Raw genomic sequence first — 17,780 nt, 5'->3', positions numbered from 1 at the left:
GGCAGAACTGGGACTAACCTTCTGGCCTCTTGACTCCCAGCCCGCTTGTTACTGCACCACCACGGGAAAGGAGCCTTTAATTTGAATTACAGGGACTTTTTAAAGTTAATCTAAAAATTGCTGCTTTTTCCTGGAAAGGAATGTGTTTTCTTGGATGGTATTTGATACGCTTTTTTAAAAAAAATTCAAAATTAATTTTCATTGTTTTTTTTTTTAAGAAGTGGTGATGTATTTTGTTCAACAGATGAAATATTATTATTTTTTTATACAGTTCCCCCCACTGCCGGTAACTTTTATATAACCCCAGGAACTAGGTTTAGTCACCAGACTTTCATTAAACAAACAGTGAAAAACCCCAGCCTATATTACTGTAAATCAGTCTCTTTCATTGTATTATATAGTTTGTTTCAAGAGAAAAAATAATCTGAAGTTTAATTTTAAATTATTCTACATGTTGGCCCCAACTGAAACAAAGAATAATTGTATGAGAATAATGATGATTCTCAGAAATAAGTTTTGGGGTAAACTTTTTGACAGTTTTTATTGAAGTATAATAAAATTCACCATTTTTTTTTAAAGATTTTATTTTTTTCTTTTTCTCCCCAAAGCCCTCCAGTACATAGTTGTATATTCTTCCTTGTGGGTCCTTCTAGTTGTGGCATGTGGGACGCTGCCTCAGCGTGGTTTGATGAGCAGTGCCATGTCCGCACCCAGGGTTCGAACCAACGAAACACTGAGCCGCCTGCAGCGGAGCGGACGAACTTAACCACTCGGCCACGGGGCCAGCCCCAAATTCACCAATTTGAAGTATACAATTCAGTAGTTTTATTGTTTACCCTTCACCACAATAACAGAGATATAGGACAACTATGTCAGAGTATCGGGGTAAATTTTTATTCCATTTATTAATTATAGGTGTGAATTTCTTCAAAGTAAGAAGTCCTCGGAGGAGATTGCCCAGTATATTCAAAGCTACGAGGGGTTTGTTGGCGTCACGGTAATTTGTAATGGCAGATTTGTCCTCTGGTTGGCATGATTGCCTCGTAACCCGTGCCTGGTTTGGGGGGCATTCTCATGGCTCGTACCTGGCTTGTGGGGGGACATTCTTTCCTTGTCATGGGCTCTCCCCCTTTCTCCTTCCCTTCTTTCATTTGCCTGCTCTTCGTCTGGCACAGTAAAGAAAACCACTTTCTCTTGCTGAACTAGAGCCCTCGGAATTTCCTTCTCTGGGGCAGCCTTTGATCGCTTGCCTGCCTTCCTGACAGGCTGAGGCCGCCTGCCCAGCTTCCCTTGGCTGCCCCCTTGGAAGGCCTGCTGATACGTTGGGACCAGCACCATCACCCACAGCAGGCTCCTACCCAGTCACTTTATGCTCTGTAGTGAGGATGTCCTCACGGCAGGTGACAGGAAAGCCAATCCATATGGCTTAGTGAAAAAAGAATTCGTTGGCTAATGTCACCCAGAAGACGAGAAACCCGCAGAGAACCTGGCCTGACAGTGGCGGAGGAGTGTTTTCTCAGAAAGGAATCGGGTGCTTGTCAGAGAAGGGGCAGTTGTTCAACACCTACCACCCCGCTGAGTCCAGGTTCCTTCCTGCGTCTCGTCCTTCCCTGTCACTCCTTCCTGCATCTCATCCTTGCCCATCAGTCCCTCCTGCATCTCATCCTTGCCCGTCACTCCTTCCTGTGGTTCATCCTTCCCCATCAGTTGAACGACATCCATGCTGTCTCAACGGATCTCCGCTTTTGAGCTGCGTTTTCGGGAAACGTACCCCGAGAAGGCTTCTGTTGGGTATAAACAACCAGTCACAGGTTTTTTTGCACTGCATAAAAAATTCCAACATTAATAGAAATAAGAAAGGAACGATTCTCCAACAACCCTGCCACTCAAGCCAATGAAACTCTTCACTTCTGGGGACACGTTCTTTCCTTTTTATTCACGGGTAGGTGTCTACTCCCAGTCAAACAGGTGATAACTGGCATTTCCCCTTCCTTCAGGGAGAACATTTTCTGAATTCCTGGGTCAAGAGGGTGGTACCCATGGCGCCAGGTAAAGACTCAGACATGCTCCAAAGGCTTGGCTTGTTCATTTCTTCTGTTACGTTTTTCTGTTTGTTTCTCCTCATTTTTTTAAAAACCTTTCCATTTCCCTCCTCATTTTACAGTGCCATAAATCATTTTTTTAAAAAACTATTTTCATAAGGGATTTCTGGTCTTCTGGAGTGACTCAGGTTTTCAGCATAAATGTGCATCGGGAAATATGCAGGGCTGGGTCCTCGAGTGCCACTTCCCTTAAAGCAAAATTTTTGGATAAAATGGTTTGAAAACATCCTTAAATGGATTAGTGTCTGTTGACAAATTAAGTGTGAGATAATAGAAAACATTTCTATTGGTCTCTGGCACCGAGCTCCTGAAGCCCTTGAAAATCCCGCAGTGCTAAGAGCACCAGGAGCATCTCTTGGTCTATTGAGGTGACTCTGGGTGCTTCCTGGATGGGGGCTTGTCTCCAGGGAAACCAAGCCATGATTAGAAGCTTGGGATTGTCAGCCCCACCCCCCATCCTCCACAGAGGGCAGAGGGACTGGAAACGGAGTTAATAATCGATCAAGCCTGGTGAGGAAGGTCCAGAGAGCTTCCAGGTTGGTGAGCACGTCCTCGCTGGGAGGGTGACGCACCCCAACGCCACAGGCATGGGGGCTCCTGTGCTCGGGACCCTCCCAGACCTCACCCTGTGCATCTCTTCATCTGGCTGTTCATCTGTGTCCTTATCATGTCCTTTAACAAAGTAGTAAACCTAAGTAAGTGCTTCCCTGAGTTCTGTGAGCCACTCTAATAATTGCAGTGGGGTAGGAGCAGTCCTGTGGGACTGAGCCCTTACCCTGTGGGGTCTGACGCTATCTCAGGGGAGACAGTGTCAGAATCGAGTTAAATTGTAGGACGCCCAGCTGGTGTCAGACACTTACTTGCTGTTGTGGGGAAAACGGCCACACATCTGGTGTGAGAAGTGAGTGTGATAGTCATGTGGGAGTAAAGGAGACACACAGGAGGAAAGGATTGAGGTTTTTGCCATCCATTAAATAATATTCAGATTAAAAATGAAGTGACAGCAGGAATCCTGGGGCTAAGGGAAACATTGACACAAGCTTTCCTCTTAAGGAAATTTGCAGAACCAAGTTAACATAAATTTTCAAGTCCTCATGTTGTGCAGAAGACAGGAACCAAAGCCCGGGGCCAGCACCAGGCGGAAGTCTAACGGAGGCCACTCCATAGAGTGGACACCCCAAAGGGAAGAAATAAATCTGTCTGCTCTTAAGGGAGCTACAAGGAAATTGCCTTTCTCCAATCCTGGCACTAACTTGGCGGGGTGGGGGGGGTACTCTCTTCTAGCTTTTTCTTATTTTATTCTGATGCTAGATGATAGAGAATTTAGAAATACTTTATTGCAGAGAATTTTGGACATACACAGAAATAAGACAGTAGTGTACACCCAGCATATACCCACCACTCTGCTCCAACAGGCAGCACATGGTCAATCCCGCCGCATCTAGACACCTTTCTTCTTTCCCCTCCTGCGATTCTATTGAAGCAAACGCCACACGTCACATGGTCCATCTGTAAATAGGAGGGGAGGACTTGAACACTCGCACTTGTGACATCAAAGCTCGCTGGTCTCACCATATGCCTTTTACTCAAGCTTATTCCAGTGACAGCATCTTTGCGAATGAAGAACTGCGACTGGACTCTTTTAAGAACTGGCCTCATGCCTCCCCCGTGGGAGCCGCAGCTCTGGCGAAAGCAGGCCTTTTCTACACGGGTGAGTCAGGAGCTGCACCAGGCCCTTGCCGTGCTCCCCTTGGAACCCCATATCTGCCTCACAAGGCTGGGCCTGCGTTTATCTACACTCAACAACCTCCTCTCTTCTCTTCGTTCCTTTCCTCCCTGAATCATAAGTCCTCTCGCAGTTCCACACCTCCCTTAGGGAGAGAAGCTCCAAACTTGAAACGTTAAGGTCTGGACCAACAGTGAATACAGGTATTCTGTTTGGAATAATTATCATATCTTTTACTTTCTACCCCTTTCTCCCCGCACCCCTGGAAACTGTCACATGACCCTTCCGCTTTTCTGTCTCCGTCACCAGAACTTAAGAGTCAGATGGCCATACTCAGCTATAAGAAGAGTTGGGACTTTTCATCTTTTTCCTGGGTGGCAATGTGCCCAGCTACAACTTGGGGTTTCTGTTAGTATGGAAGAATGAGAGACACTGGGACTGTGGATAGCAGTCTTTGCCACACTCTCCCTGGAAGAGAAAGTCAGGAAATCTTCTTTGATTCCTAAGCATTTAGAATCTTCCGTCAGTTCACAGTATTCCATCTTTAACTGCTGGTCAACCAGAAGTCCCACTCTGCAGTCCGGAGTGGCCTGTTGCCCTCAGCTGAATCTCCGCCGGGGGTGAAGTAAGGTGACCAGAGGATGGATGCTGTGCCCTAGGGACCTCGCGGCCTTCTTCAGACCGAACACAGGCACTGAGCTACAGTGGAGGTCCACACAGATCTTTTACCGAGAGGTCAGGCAGGCATCACAAATATCACAGAGCAGTGCAGACTAGGAGAATGTGGTCACTTTGTCTAGCAGACATATCCCATTGGTACAGAAAGTCCTCACGCCTCCCAGTCTTACGCATTTGGAAGGGCAGTGCCCCACCCCTTCTCCTCCTCTCTCTGTTCCGTCTTCCTCTTCCCTGCCTTCCTCAAGGGCCTGTCCAGTGTCCCCACTGTCTTCTGAGCCTCCACTTCTCCCCACAAATCTGAGTCATCTGACCCTTTTAGGGTCTCGTAAGCTCCAGAACCTCATATTTTTGTCCAGACACAAAAGGAGATCTTCCTCTGCCCTAGCTTTGCAGTCCCCACAGGGGTCCAAGAGTGGAAGGAAGACAGTGATGCTCCGCTTCTAGTTCGATCCTTTGGTGGATCCAAATGCTGATTTCCTTCCAAAGAATTACAGTCTCACAAGGAGACTGGACCCTGTTTCTGGTGGAGTAAAGCTGGCAATGACGCAGGAAGAGGCATTGGCATCTTCATGAACTTATTTACACAAGGGCTGCTGCGTTCCCTCATATTTTTTTTCCAGAGCTCTAAATATATTCTTTGTGATTTGTTTATTAAACAAATACATATCGAGAGCCTGATGAGTGCCAGGCAGGTCCACGAGATGCGTTAAGGAGCAAAACAGACAAACATCTCTTCTGTCATGGAGCTTCAGCTCCACATTCTGATTTGCAAGTCTCTGGCTCCCACAGAAGGAGGATGGAATGGGGCGAGGTGTTCCTCAAAGCGCATGGTACAAGGAGCATTCAGTGACCACTTGCTCATCACCCCATTGGTGAGAGAAGAGTCCTAAATAGAATATTGCCTCATTGGTGACCCACGTTCTGACTTTGTCACAAAATCTGATTGGAAATGCAAGTTGGGTTTTGCTAATAAAGGCCTGTGGTTATTATCTGTGTCACTTAACAAATACGCACGCCAGTGGCACTGATTGAAATTCGTTCCTTCCAGGAGTAAAGGACGTAGTCCAGTGCTTTTCCTGTGGAGTATGTTTGGAGAATTGGAAGGAAGGCGATGACCCAGTAGAAGATCACACCAAATATTCTCCCAAGTGCGTGGAACGAAGGTTTCGAGTCTGAGTTTGGATGTAGTTTGACAACTTTCCCTCATTTCTCTCCGATTAAGTCTGCCCCCACCCACATCCACACTGTGAAGGGGGAGCCTTTCTCTGCCACTCCCGGCTCTCGTGATACATGTCGTGTAGTTGGTTAGATCATATGTTTACCTGTTTACATTGTCATGATGGCATGAATGCTGTGCAGAGCTGGACCTTGTAGTAAATTATGGTTCATTTGCCCTCGCTGTACAACTTTTAATTTTTTAGGAAGCAATAACTGTCTTGTTAGTGTGTTTGCTTAGTTTTTTGGTTTTTGAGGTGAAATTCACACATTAACCATTTGAAAGTGCACAATCCAGGTGCATGGCATTTAGCACATTCACCATGTGGAGCAGCCACCCCTCCCTCCATCCGATTCCACAACATTTCCGTCGCCCCAAAAGAAAACTCTGTGTCCATTAGGCTGTCACTCCTTCTCTCCCTCCCCACCCCATCCCCTTAGAGCTACCGATCTGCTTTCCTTCTCTATGGATTCGCATGTTCTGGATACTTTGTGCAAATGGAAGCACACGTTATGACCTTTGCATCCGGCTTCTTTCACTTAGCATAATGTTTTGAGGTTCATCCATGTCATAGCATGTATGAGTACTTAATTCTGTTTTTAATCACTGAGTAATTTCAATTTCATTTCAATTTCTCCATATCCTCAAAAACACTTGCTTTCCTTTTTTTTTTTAAGTATAGCCATTTTCTTAGTTTTTTATGTATTTAGCACAAGTTCATCTTCCAATTCCCTCAATTCTTCAATTCTCCAAATGTTTAAATCTCTCATCCAGTGACTCGGGCCTGTAAGATATCGTATCATTTTCGCTTTCTTCAAGGAGTCTGTCATAATGTCTTCTGACCTACTCCAGCGTGAACTACTTGTCCTGTAGACATCCTAGGATCCTGGGATCTGTCTTCATAGTCATTCTGGGGATTCCTATTGCCTCTCTCTCGTGTTGTAGCTCCCGTTTCCTGGATCCAGTGTCATCCTTTTCTTGGTTTATTCACTGATTTTGTGGAACACTCCTCTACAGTTTGCTGGGAAAGTCTGCATAAGAGATGCCTGTTTTTAGCTTGCATATAATGCCTGTATCTGAATAAATATGTATTCTCACGCTTGTTTGGTAGTTCAGCTAGCTGTAGAATTCTAGGTTGGGAGGTATCCTAATTCTAATTTATGAGACATTGCTGCATTTTCTAATAGCTGCCCATGTGACTGCTGAGAAGTTCACGCCTTTCTGATCCTTAATCCTTTGATTGCAAACTCTACTTTTTCAATCTGCTTTGAAGGTGTTTTGACAGAAGTAGTTGCTTTTTTTTCTTTCTTATTTGGATTTAATATTTAGTAAATTACTGAGAACAGTGAGGATATTCTTCTTGATTCTTGGAAGGATGCTCTAGGGTGCAGTCTAATTTCTTTAGAACTTTTTCTGGAATCTATCAACTCCCTTTTTGTGTGGATTTTTACTCTTCCTCTGCCTGCTTTTTTTAAATTGCAAACTAGGATGCCTCTAAAGGAGCGCCTCAAATATTTAGGTAGGATTTAAAGGACAATCACAAAAGAAACCAGTGAACCCAGCACTAGAGGGAAGAAGCTGAACATTACCTATGCCTTACAAAGCCGTCCCGTGCTCGCCCTGCCCCGATCCCGATTATATCCTTGTCCCTCCAATCCAGAGAGAAATGTTATCTTGAATTTTGGGTTAATGATTCCTTTGCTTCTCTTTATGATTTTGCCAACTAGATATGTATCCTTCAAGGTAGTTAACTGCCTTTTTTAGATGTTCAAATACATGGAAGCATACTGCACCGTTCCGTGATTGCCTCATTTTGCTCCACATTGTTTGGAGACTCATCCATAATTATGTGTAAAGTTGTAGTTCACTGTTTTCACTGCTATATAGTATATTATTTTATGAATATATAATAATTTACCCATTATATTCTTGGTTCAACATCTGGGTGGTGTTCAGAGTGCTGCAAATTCAAAAAATGCCACTATGAACACTCTTGTACCTACTTCTCAGCTCCTGTGGGTTTCTCTAGGACACACAATGAACCGGGGGGTTGCAGAGTCACAGGCTTTGCAGACAGTCAGCTTTACTAGATGATGCAAAACTTTTTTCTAGTCGGTTGTGCTGATTCTCATTCCCACTAGCGTGGAGGAGTTTCCTTCGGTCTGCTTCCTCACTAACTTGGTAGTGCACGAATTTTCCTTTTTGTCACTTCAATTATGCATAATGTTGGGTGTGTTTTCATATTTTCCCGTAAAGTCTCCTTGTTCTTTTCCTCAGGAGCATGTCTTGGGTATTCTTTGCTCTTTGCTCTTTCATATCGAGAGAATATATGAAATGTCCCTCTTTATCCCTCATAGTATTTCTTAGTCTTAAGTCTTTATCTGATATTAATGTAGCCACTCCAGCTTTCCTAGAATTAATTTTTACAGGTATGCCTTTTTTGAAATCACTTTAGTTTTAATTTATCTATGACTTTATATTTAAAATGAGTTTCTTGTAGGAAACATAGTTGGTCTCGCTTTTTCAATAGTTGGACCATATCTGCTTTCTGATGGGAGGGTTCAGAACATTTACGTTAATGTAATTATTGATGTGATTGGATTTGAATCTACTGTTTTGCTATTTGTTTTCTCTTTATCCCAGCTCTTCTTCGTTTCTTCTTTTCCTGACTTCTTTGAGTACTTGTTAGTATTCCGTTTTATCTCTAACGTTGGCTTATTAGTCGTACGTCTTTGTTTTGTCTTTTTAGAACCTGCTCTAGAATTCACAGTATGCGTGTTTAACATCACAGTCATCTTCAAATAGCGTTACAACACTTGACGTACAAAGTCTGAGCCGTGTAACAGTGACTCTTATCTCTCCCTGCCTATCCTTTGTGCTATTGTTGTCATATGTTTTACTTTCACATTTATTATAAATCGCACAATATAGTGTTACATCTTTGCTTTAAACAATTATTCTTTAAATACATTTTAAAAGGAGAAAAAGAAAAGTCTTTCATATTTCCCCAGTTAGTTACCATCCCTGGCACTCTTCGTTCCTTTGGGTAGAAACAAGTTTCCACCTGTCATCACTTTCCTTTTAACTGAAGAAGTTCCTCTGTGCAGTGCGGGGCAGCTAACTGTTCCACCTGTACAGGCAACTAGCTATATTGGCTTCGTTAGTATGGGAAAGTCTGTATTTTACCTTTCCTCAGAGCCCTTTTCCTTGATGGGTCTGCCTGCACAGCGGCCGTGGACAGAGACATTCAAAGTCCTGCTTGCTGTTTCCCTGTGGCGACCCTTCTATTCCTGGACTCATCTCTAGCCATCTAGGAATATAAAAATGGAGTGTCCTCTTGCCTTCTCTCCTGTTGTCCTGTGGTTCTGCAGCATGAAAATGAGCCCAAGACAGTTGGTTGTTCCTAGTTTTCCCATTTACCTACTTACATTTGTAGTTCTCATCCCTTCAAGTTAATCATTGTGCAGAGAGCTCTTTAGAATTTTCTCCGTTGGTTCTTCAGACAGACATCCTACCTGAGTTTAGATGTCCTGGTTTCATGATGTCTGGCAAATAGTTTTCAGAGAATATGTTTGTGGCCATTCTTTAGTCTTCATATTATCGAGTTTTTTTTTTAATAACTTTTTTATCGGGGAATAATTTCAGATTTAGAGAAAGGTGCAAAGATAATACAAATAGTTCCTATATCCCCACGTCCAAGTTCCCCTCATTCCAACATCTGACATCACATGGGACATTTGTCAAAATTAAGAAACCAACACTGGCACATTACTTTCAATGCCAGACTTTAGTTGAATTTCACCAGTTTTTCTACTGATGTCCTTTTTTTGTGCCAGAATCCAGAAATGGAGTTTTCTTCTCTACTTCTGATTCCTTAGGTTCATTTTAGTTGGTTTCACGGGAGAGTGTTAAGTATGCACTCATTCCACCACGTTTGCTGGTTATCCCCACCATTACTTCATAAACCGTTTATGTTTCTGTTGCTGAGAGCCCCAGTCTAAATGCCCCGTTTGAGAACAATGCTGACAGAATCACTGGAAATGTTAATTTTGTACTAATTTCTGCCACTAAAACTCTGCCAGTGCTTTTAAAAACCTAATACAAATACTTAATTGCATACAACTATTTTTATAACTTTTACCTTTGTGCTTAGTTGTCAGTTTCTCCAAAATATGAAGTCCTCTGCAGGAGTGACTCCAGACCTCCAGAGCCGTGGTGAACTTGCTGGATTAGCGGTAATCAACAACACTACCTTGTTTATTTTAGCAGTACCCGATCAAAAACTGGTTTTGAACACGAATTACTTATCATAAATAAGTAAATACATAAATTCTACCAATGTCCATTAAGCACCTATCGTGTCTAAGTGCGGACAAGGATGCTATGATAAACCACAGAGACGTGATACCAAGCCCCACGAAATGTGGAGTCAGTCTTTTGTACTTTGGGGCCCAGACTCTGGGTCTTAGAGCTGATTAGCTCCCAGGCTACCTGGAGCCCACCTGTGACCTGCGCCTGGAAGAGTGTGGTCTGACTTGCCACTTGGCCCTTCTCAGGGCTGGGAAGACATGTGTCTTGTAAAAAGCAAATGACCAGCCAAATCATAAATCCAGGTAATAGGCTGACCCCTTCAAACTGAGAAATCCTACCCAGTTCTCTGGGATGAGCGCCACTATCAATTTCACACACGCACACGCACACCTTATTTGAGGCTGCATGTTAGGCATATTACGTTTGCCATCCCATAAAAAGAAAACAAAGTAACTTACTATTCACTTGATTCATCTTTTATATTTGTAAATTAAAAAATGAAATTGAAGAAAAAAGTTTGGGGACATATAAATAGCTTATTTTTTAAGGATGGAACATAACCTTCCTATATCCTAGGTATGTAATAATACAAATGTAAAAATAAAAACTCAGTTCAGAAGCTGCACCTGATGATTTTTGGAGCGTCCGCCTTGCTCTGAACGCTGTGACTCTATTATCTGGATGTAATCACGGCTTGATTCACCCATGGAACGCAGTGCATGTGACCACGTGGGAGCGCGCGTGCAGCTGTTTGCAGATCACTTATTGTTTTCTATTTGTGGCGCCCCTCCCTTCGCTTGGCATATATGTTTGAGGGCGGGCTCTGTTTAGAGGTTGTTTGGTCCCTAATTGTAACATGATGCCCCCACTCCCTTACACAAATCTCCATTCAATCGAGGATTTTATTTTCAAAGGAAGCCACATGTGAAAGCAATCTTGCGGATTCAGCAGCCGTTAGTTCTCCAGCGCCAGGTGAGGAGATGCTGAAGTACCACCGGGGATCGTATGTAGGTGTGCGTCTCTTTGGATGGCGGGCATTTCAAAGCAAGAGTATTTGTAGCCGTGCCTCCTTTCTTCTCTCCGCAGAGATGGCCCAGGGTGAAGCGCAGTGGTTTCAGGAGGCAAAGGGTCTGAGTGAGCGACTGAGAAAAGCCTACACCAGCGCCCGTTTCTGCAACACGTCTTTGCTTGAAGTCGCTCCCTGCCTAGCCACTGACCAGTTGCTGGGTTGTGACCTGTCCCTCGCTTCAAAACGCATCGGCAGTCATGTGCAAGAGCCTGTGGTGTTGCCTGAGGTCTTTGCCACCTTGAACTCTGTCATGTGTGTGGAGGGTGAAGCTGGTAGTGGAAAGACGGTCCTCCTGAAGAAAATAGCTCTTCTCTGGGCATCAGGAGGTTGCCCCTTGTTAAACAGGTTCCAGCTGGTCTTCTATGTCTCCCTTAGCTCTGCCAGACTGGACCAGGGGCTGGCCAGCATCCTTTGTGACCAACTCCTGGAGACAGAAGACTCTGTCACTGAGATGTCCTTGAGGACCATCATCCAGCAGTTAAAGAATCAGGTGTTGTTTCTTTTGGATGACTTCAGAGAAATGTGCTCAGTCCCCCGCGTCATAGAAAAGCTGATTCAAAGAAACCACTCGTCAAGGACCTGCTTACTGATCGGGGTCCGTAGGAGCAGGGCCAGGGCCATCCACCGACACCTACACACGATTCTCGAGATCAAAGCATTTCCCTTCTATAATTCGATCTATATATTACGGAAGCTCTTTTCACACAACATGATCCGCCTGCGAAACTTTATGATTCATTTTGGAAAGAACAAAAATTTGCAGGGAATCCAGAAAACTCCCCTCTTTGTAGTGGCAGTCTGTGCTCACTGGTTTCGGCATCCTCTTGACCAGTCCTTTGATGACGTGGCTGTTTTCAAGTCCTATATGGAATGCCTTTTCTTAAAGTACAAAACCACGGCTGACCTTCTCAGGGCAACTGTGTCCTCCTGTGGGGAGCTGGCCTTGAAAGGATTTTTTTCATCTTGCTTTGAGTTTCGCGATGACGACCTTGTGGAAGCAGGGGTTGATCAAGACGAAGATCTGGCCATGTGCCTGATGAGCAAATCCACAGCACAGAGACTGAGGCCAGTCTATCAGTTTTTAAGTCCTGCGTTCCAAGAATTTCTTGCTGGCATGAGGCTGACTGAACTCCTGGATTCGGACAGGCAAGAAGATCAAGAATTGGGACTTCATTATTTGAGAGAAGTTAACTCATCCCTGATGGCTGTAATTCCCTATAGCAATTTTTTCAACTATGTCTCCTGTCACGCTTCAACAAAGGCAGGGCCAAAAGTTGTCTCTCATTTGCTTCGTTTGGTGGATAAGAAAGAGTCCTTGGAGAATATACCTGAATCTGATGACTACCTGAAACACCGTCCAGAAATTTCAGTGCACATGGAATATTTTAGGGTGTTGTGGCAATTATCTCCAAAATATTACTTTTCCCAGGTTTCAGAACATTTACTTGCTCTTGCCATAAAAATCGCTTATCAAAGCAATGCTCTTGCTGCATGTTCTCCATTTATTTTGAGATTCCTTCAAGGGAGAACCCTGACTTTCAATATGCTTAAGTCACAGTACTTTTTTGACCACCCCGAAAGCCTATTGTTGTTGAGAAGCATCCAGTTCTCAATAAAAGGAAGGAAGTTAAGCAGACTAGATCTTTCAGTCCTGGAAACGTGTTTGGACAAATCACAGGCACCGACTATCGATCAGGACTATGCTTCTGCCTTTGAACAGGCGAAAGAATGGGAGCAGAATTTAGCAGAAAAAGAGGAAAACGTCGAGAGTTTTCTGGATATGCAACTCAGTGCACCACCAGACATCAGCACTGGCTATTGGAAACTTTCTCCAAAGCCGTACAAGATTCCCCTTCTGGAAGTCCATGTGACTGATATCGACGCTGTGGACCAGGAGATGCTCAGGGTTCTAACGGCAGTTTTCTCAGCTTCACAGCACATCGAACTCCACCTAAACGACAGCAGGGGCTTTCTGGAAAGCGTCCGCCCGGCCCTCGACCAATACAAGGCCTCATTCACCAAGTGCTCCATAAGCAGGTTTGAGCTGAGCGCAGCCGATCAGGAGTTGCTTCTCACCCTGACTTCCCTGGAGTCTCTGGAAGTCTCAGGGACCACCTGCCTACGAGGTACACGGAATATGGTTAGGATGGCCCGTCTGAGACGCAAGTTTATTTTCACACCCTTAGTTTTAGGGGGATGAAAACTTCTGAAAGCGTGAGGCCATAAATGCTTGCTGAGAGAATAGATGTAAGGTAAACCTTCACTGATGTATTTTTGTCAGCAGTATGAATTTGTGAAAGGCCTCTGAATAATAGAATGGTTTTCAAATAACTCCGATAAAATTAATAAAATATCACCTAATGAAGCCTCTTAATAAGCACACAAATTACTCGTTGTTAGTAAAAGAAGGATCTATCTGCAAGGCGGTGCTTGGGAATTACCCTAGCTCTGCCTGTGTAACGGACGAAACGGCTCGTACTCCCTGGGAAGTATATACCTGGAGGCAGGCTCTCCCATTTATTTGTATCTCTTTTCATTTCTCTGAGCAATGTTTGAGAGTTTTCAGTGTAGACTTTACATCTTTCATTAAATTTATTCCTATGTACTTGTGCTTTTTGATACTTTCGTAGACGGTATTTAAATTTTTTTCATTTTCTGATTGTTGCAAGTGTTGCCTTGGTTTTCTGCAATGTGTCATATGCCTGGTGTGCTTTGCTTTGTACAGATTCTTGCTTGAGGGTCACTGAATGTTGTTAAGATCTATGGGTTGATATTTATCCTCAAATTTAGAAAAATTCGGTCATTTTTTCAAATACTTTTTAACTTATGGTAAAGTATACATAAAAATTACCATTTTAACCATTTTTAAGTGTACAATTTAGTGGCATTAAGTACATTTACAGTGTTGTGCAACCATCACCATTATCCTTTTCCAGAACCTTTTCGTCGTCCCAAAGAGAAACTCTGTACCTATTGAACAATAACTCCTTCCTCTCCCCAGCGCTGATAACACCTAAATTTGTCTATTCTAGATATTTCATGTAAGTGGAATCATACGCTATTTGTCCTTTTGTGTCTGGCTTATTTCATTTATCATAATGTGTTCAAGGTTCCTCCATATTGTAGCGAGTGCGAGAACTTCATTCCTTTTACAGCTGAATAATATTCCATTGTCCACACCTATCACATTTTGCTTATCTGCTGTTCATCTGTTGATGGACACGTGCCCTGCTGCTTCCGGCTCGTGTGAGTGATGCTGCTGTGAACACGGGTGCACGGAATCCTCTTTGAGTCCCTGCTTTCGGTTCTTCTGCATACATACCCAGAAGTGGAATTGTATTAATAACACAATTCTATTAATAGCAGCAAATCTATTTTAATTTTTGAGGAACCTCCCAACTGTCTTCTTCAGTGACAGTGGTTTACGTTCCCACCAGCAACGTGGGAGGGCTCTGCGTCCTTGTCAACGTTTGTTTTTTCATCAAAAGTCATCCTCGTTGCTGTGAAGCGGTATCGCATTGTAATTTGGCTTTGCATGGCCCTGATAACTTATGACGTTGAGCATCTTTTCATGTGCTTATTGGCTGTCCGTGTCTTTTTTAGAGACACGTCTATGAAGTCCTCTGCCCATTTTAAAAATGGTGTTGTCTTTCTGTTTTGAGTTCTAACAGTTATTTGTATTCTCCTCCAGTATTCTGGATATTAAATTCTTATTGGACATAGGGTTTGAAGACATTTTCTCCTGTTCTGTAGATTATCTTTCCACTGTCTCCACAATGTCCTTTGATGAACAGAAGTTTTAAGTTTTGATGAAGTCTGATTTATCTATTTTTTCTTTTTTGCTAGTGCTTTTGGAAACATATCTAAGAGTCCATTATCAAATTCGAGGTCATGAAGATTTACCCCTATGTTTTCTTCTAAGAGTTGTACGGTTTTAGCTCTCATATTTAGGCTGTGGGTCCATTTTGAGTTAATTTTGTATATGGTGGTGGGGGGGTAGAGGTCCAGCTTCATTCTTCTGCATGTGGAAGTCCCGTTGTCTCAGCACCATTTTTCAGGAGACGTCCTTTTATTTTTGTGACTCCAGACAGTAGCACGGGTCTTCTCATATAGTAGATAATCAGTAAATGCTGCAAAAAGCAGTATCCTCGTATATGTACTTTCTAAAAAAGAATGTTTTAGGTATGTGAAAGGTTTTCATATGAAAATAGCTTGATGAATCAAGACAGTTTTAAGTTTTCCATTTGGAACTCCTTACACTAATAATGGAGAGCTGTGTGCTGCTTTGCAGATCAACTCTTTCCTAATTTGGACAAGTTCCTGTGCCTGAAAGAGCTGTCTGTGGATCTGGATGATAAACAAAATGTTTTTTCAGTCATTCCTGAAGACTTCCTAAATCTCCACCATATGGAGAAATTATTGATCCGTATTGCAGCTGAGCATGGTCCTTCCAAACTAGGTAAGGGTGGCACTTGGACTGACTTATTTTTACAGCACTTGAAAGAGCTACTTGGCCAACAATTTATTTAAGAATTAAAACCTCCCTGGGTCTGAGGGGCCGCCTGTCTCCGTGGTAAACTGTGGGCATAGCATTCTTTCTCATTAAGGAAGCAGAGAGCCATTCGTCCTTACTGAGTCCTTACTACCTGCTAGGAATTGTTCTAAGTACTTGACAAATATCAACTCCTTTAATCCTCATGCCCATTCTATGAGGAAGGGCACTACTTTTATTCTCATTTTACAGCCGGGGAAATTGAGGTATAAAGAGGTCAAATAATTTGCTCCAGGTCACCCAACTAAGGAAGTGGTAAATCTGCGATTCGAACACAGGAATTCTGACCGCTAAGTCTGAGCTCTGAGCCACTGGTATACTGCCTCTCCAAACAGTTTGTAGAGTTCTTTTCTTTCGTTTTGTTTAACTTGCTGTTACACTGCAACTTACAGATGTGCCAGGTCAGGGGAGGAGGTCTGCCAAGCCGTGGCGATCAGAAGCATCTTGCTCTTTCTCATCAGCCTATCCTCCTGGTTGATGGACAGCCTGCGCGGCCATCTTTCTTAAGTACATCATTTAGCAAAACGACTTAGCCTTCATCAATTCCTTGGTTTAGGACAGACAGAGGAAAAGTAAATGTCTGTGGAACTGACATGCAGAGTTGCATGCAAAAAAATTCAGGCAGCTGAAGCTGGAAGTGGTAGTTTTCTTAAATTTCTCGGCAAGTTTTGCATCCGTTCAGGTTTTGCTTCAGCATTGTCCTTGCTTTCGTGTCTTTGTATAGTATTCCTATTGGGTAAATGTCATGTGCAAACTTAGAGACATTAGGATGTCAAAGCTGAAGGTGACCTTACTGAGTTGATGTCCTCATTTTATAGAAGAGAAAACTGACCGCCAGAGAGGGTCAGCAACCACAAGCCCAAGTGCACAAGGCTTGCTAGTTAGAGAACTCAAACCTAAGCCCAAAGTGGCCTGATTCTTAGATCGTTCCATTGTGGTCCTTTCTTTTAATTCAGTATTGTTGAAACAAAATGTAAATGATATGGCTAATTCTGATAGAAGTTTGCAATCTTCTCTAATTTCTGAAATCTTTGATATTTTACAGTCAGATTAATTCAGAATTCTCCAGACCTTCAAGTTTTCCACCTGCAATGTAATTTCTTTTCGGATTTTGAGTCTCTCATGACTGTACTTGCTTCTTGCAAGAAACTCAAAGAAATTAAGTTTTCTGGACAGTTTTTTAAAGCTATCCCATTTGGTAAGAGCTATAATCGTAAAATTTTGGTTTAAGATGCTTCCATGGACACAGAGTCATTTTAAGCATTTTTTAAAAACAAATTTTAAGTATGCAATTGATGTCAAAGAACAAAACTATTGTAATAGATATCTGATCTTAAATGAATTCTCAAACAATAAGGTGAGTTTGTTTCTAGAAGTTTAAACATTTCTAGTTATTAGAATTATTTTCCAAGCAAAGATTTGTTTTATCTACTTAGTCATACTAATTAATTCAATCTGAATTATTATATTGATTTATATCACTTTTAAAATACTCTTTAAGCAGATTACTTTTTAGTATAAGAGACGTAGCTGACATGACAATTTTTATTTTCCCTTTTATAGTCATTGTTTTGCCAAATTTTACTTCTCTGAAGATACTAAATCTTGGACACCAAGAATTTCCTGATAGGGAAACAGCTGAAAAATTTGGTATGTTTACAAAATAGTGCCTTTTACTTTTTCTTTATTCTCTTGTGCCCAATCCTTCTTCTCCTGTTTCGCCTTAGCTACAGCAATTGTGGTCGGTCTTAGCTGCCCTGCGCATCAGGAGGAAGGGCCAGTGCTGCCCGTCTTCCACCCTCCAGACGCCTTGATCTCACTCAGTCTCATTCAAGGCAACGTCATCAGAGCGACTGACTTCTTAGAACACATACTTGGTCATTACAGCACTATGCAATTTCATTGTCAGGTACCCATTCCAAACATGCTGAGCCCCTGTTGTTTCAGAACTTTCTAGAATACAGGTAAAACTATCTTTTAATGTTAAGAAAACTCAGGATGTGAAAACCTCGATTTAACAAAATGGTACCTATAGAAAGAGCTGAAATACTTTCCCCAATTCTTTTCTTATGATTACAAAAGTAATGTATGCTCGTGGAAAAAATTCAAACAGGTGTTAAAAGATA

General features: G+C 42.6%; 1 protein-coding gene across 2 annotated transcripts in view; it reads left to right on the top strand.

The window, feature by feature from the left end:
* The window catches only part of NAIP (NLR family apoptosis inhibitory protein), a 33,880-nt gene that overhangs the window by 6,894 nt on the left and 9,206 nt on the right, over positions 1–17,780 (top strand). Inside the window, exons 4-13 of one of the 2 annotated variants that reach the window (XM_046665485.1) lie at positions 916–997; positions 1,998–2,049; positions 3,694–3,813; positions 5,555–5,654; positions 9,876–9,957; positions 10,948–11,005; positions 11,120–13,228; positions 15,394–15,561; positions 16,700–16,852; positions 17,218–17,304. In XM_046665485.1, coding sequence (XP_046521441.1) covers positions 916–997; positions 1,998–2,049; positions 3,694–3,813; positions 5,555–5,654; positions 9,876–9,957; positions 10,948–11,005; positions 11,120–13,228; positions 15,394–15,561; positions 16,700–16,852; positions 17,218–17,304 — 3,011 coding nt within the window. Of the gene's footprint in view, positions 1–915; positions 998–1,036; positions 1,943–1,997; positions 2,050–3,517; positions 3,814–5,554; positions 5,655–9,875; positions 9,958–10,947; positions 11,006–11,119; positions 13,229–15,393; positions 15,562–16,699; positions 16,853–17,217; positions 17,305–17,780 lie in introns of those variants that run through there. The other variant, XM_046665487.1, reaches the window with a different exon arrangement.

This window comes from Equus quagga, chromosome 7, assembly GCF_021613505.1.
Source record: "Equus quagga isolate Etosha38 chromosome 7, UCLA_HA_Equagga_1.0, whole genome shotgun sequence".
NCBI classification, from domain to species: Eukaryota; Metazoa; Chordata; class Mammalia; order Perissodactyla; family Equidae; genus Equus; species Equus quagga.
This window is presented reverse-complemented; position numbering and strand designations above follow the sequence as displayed.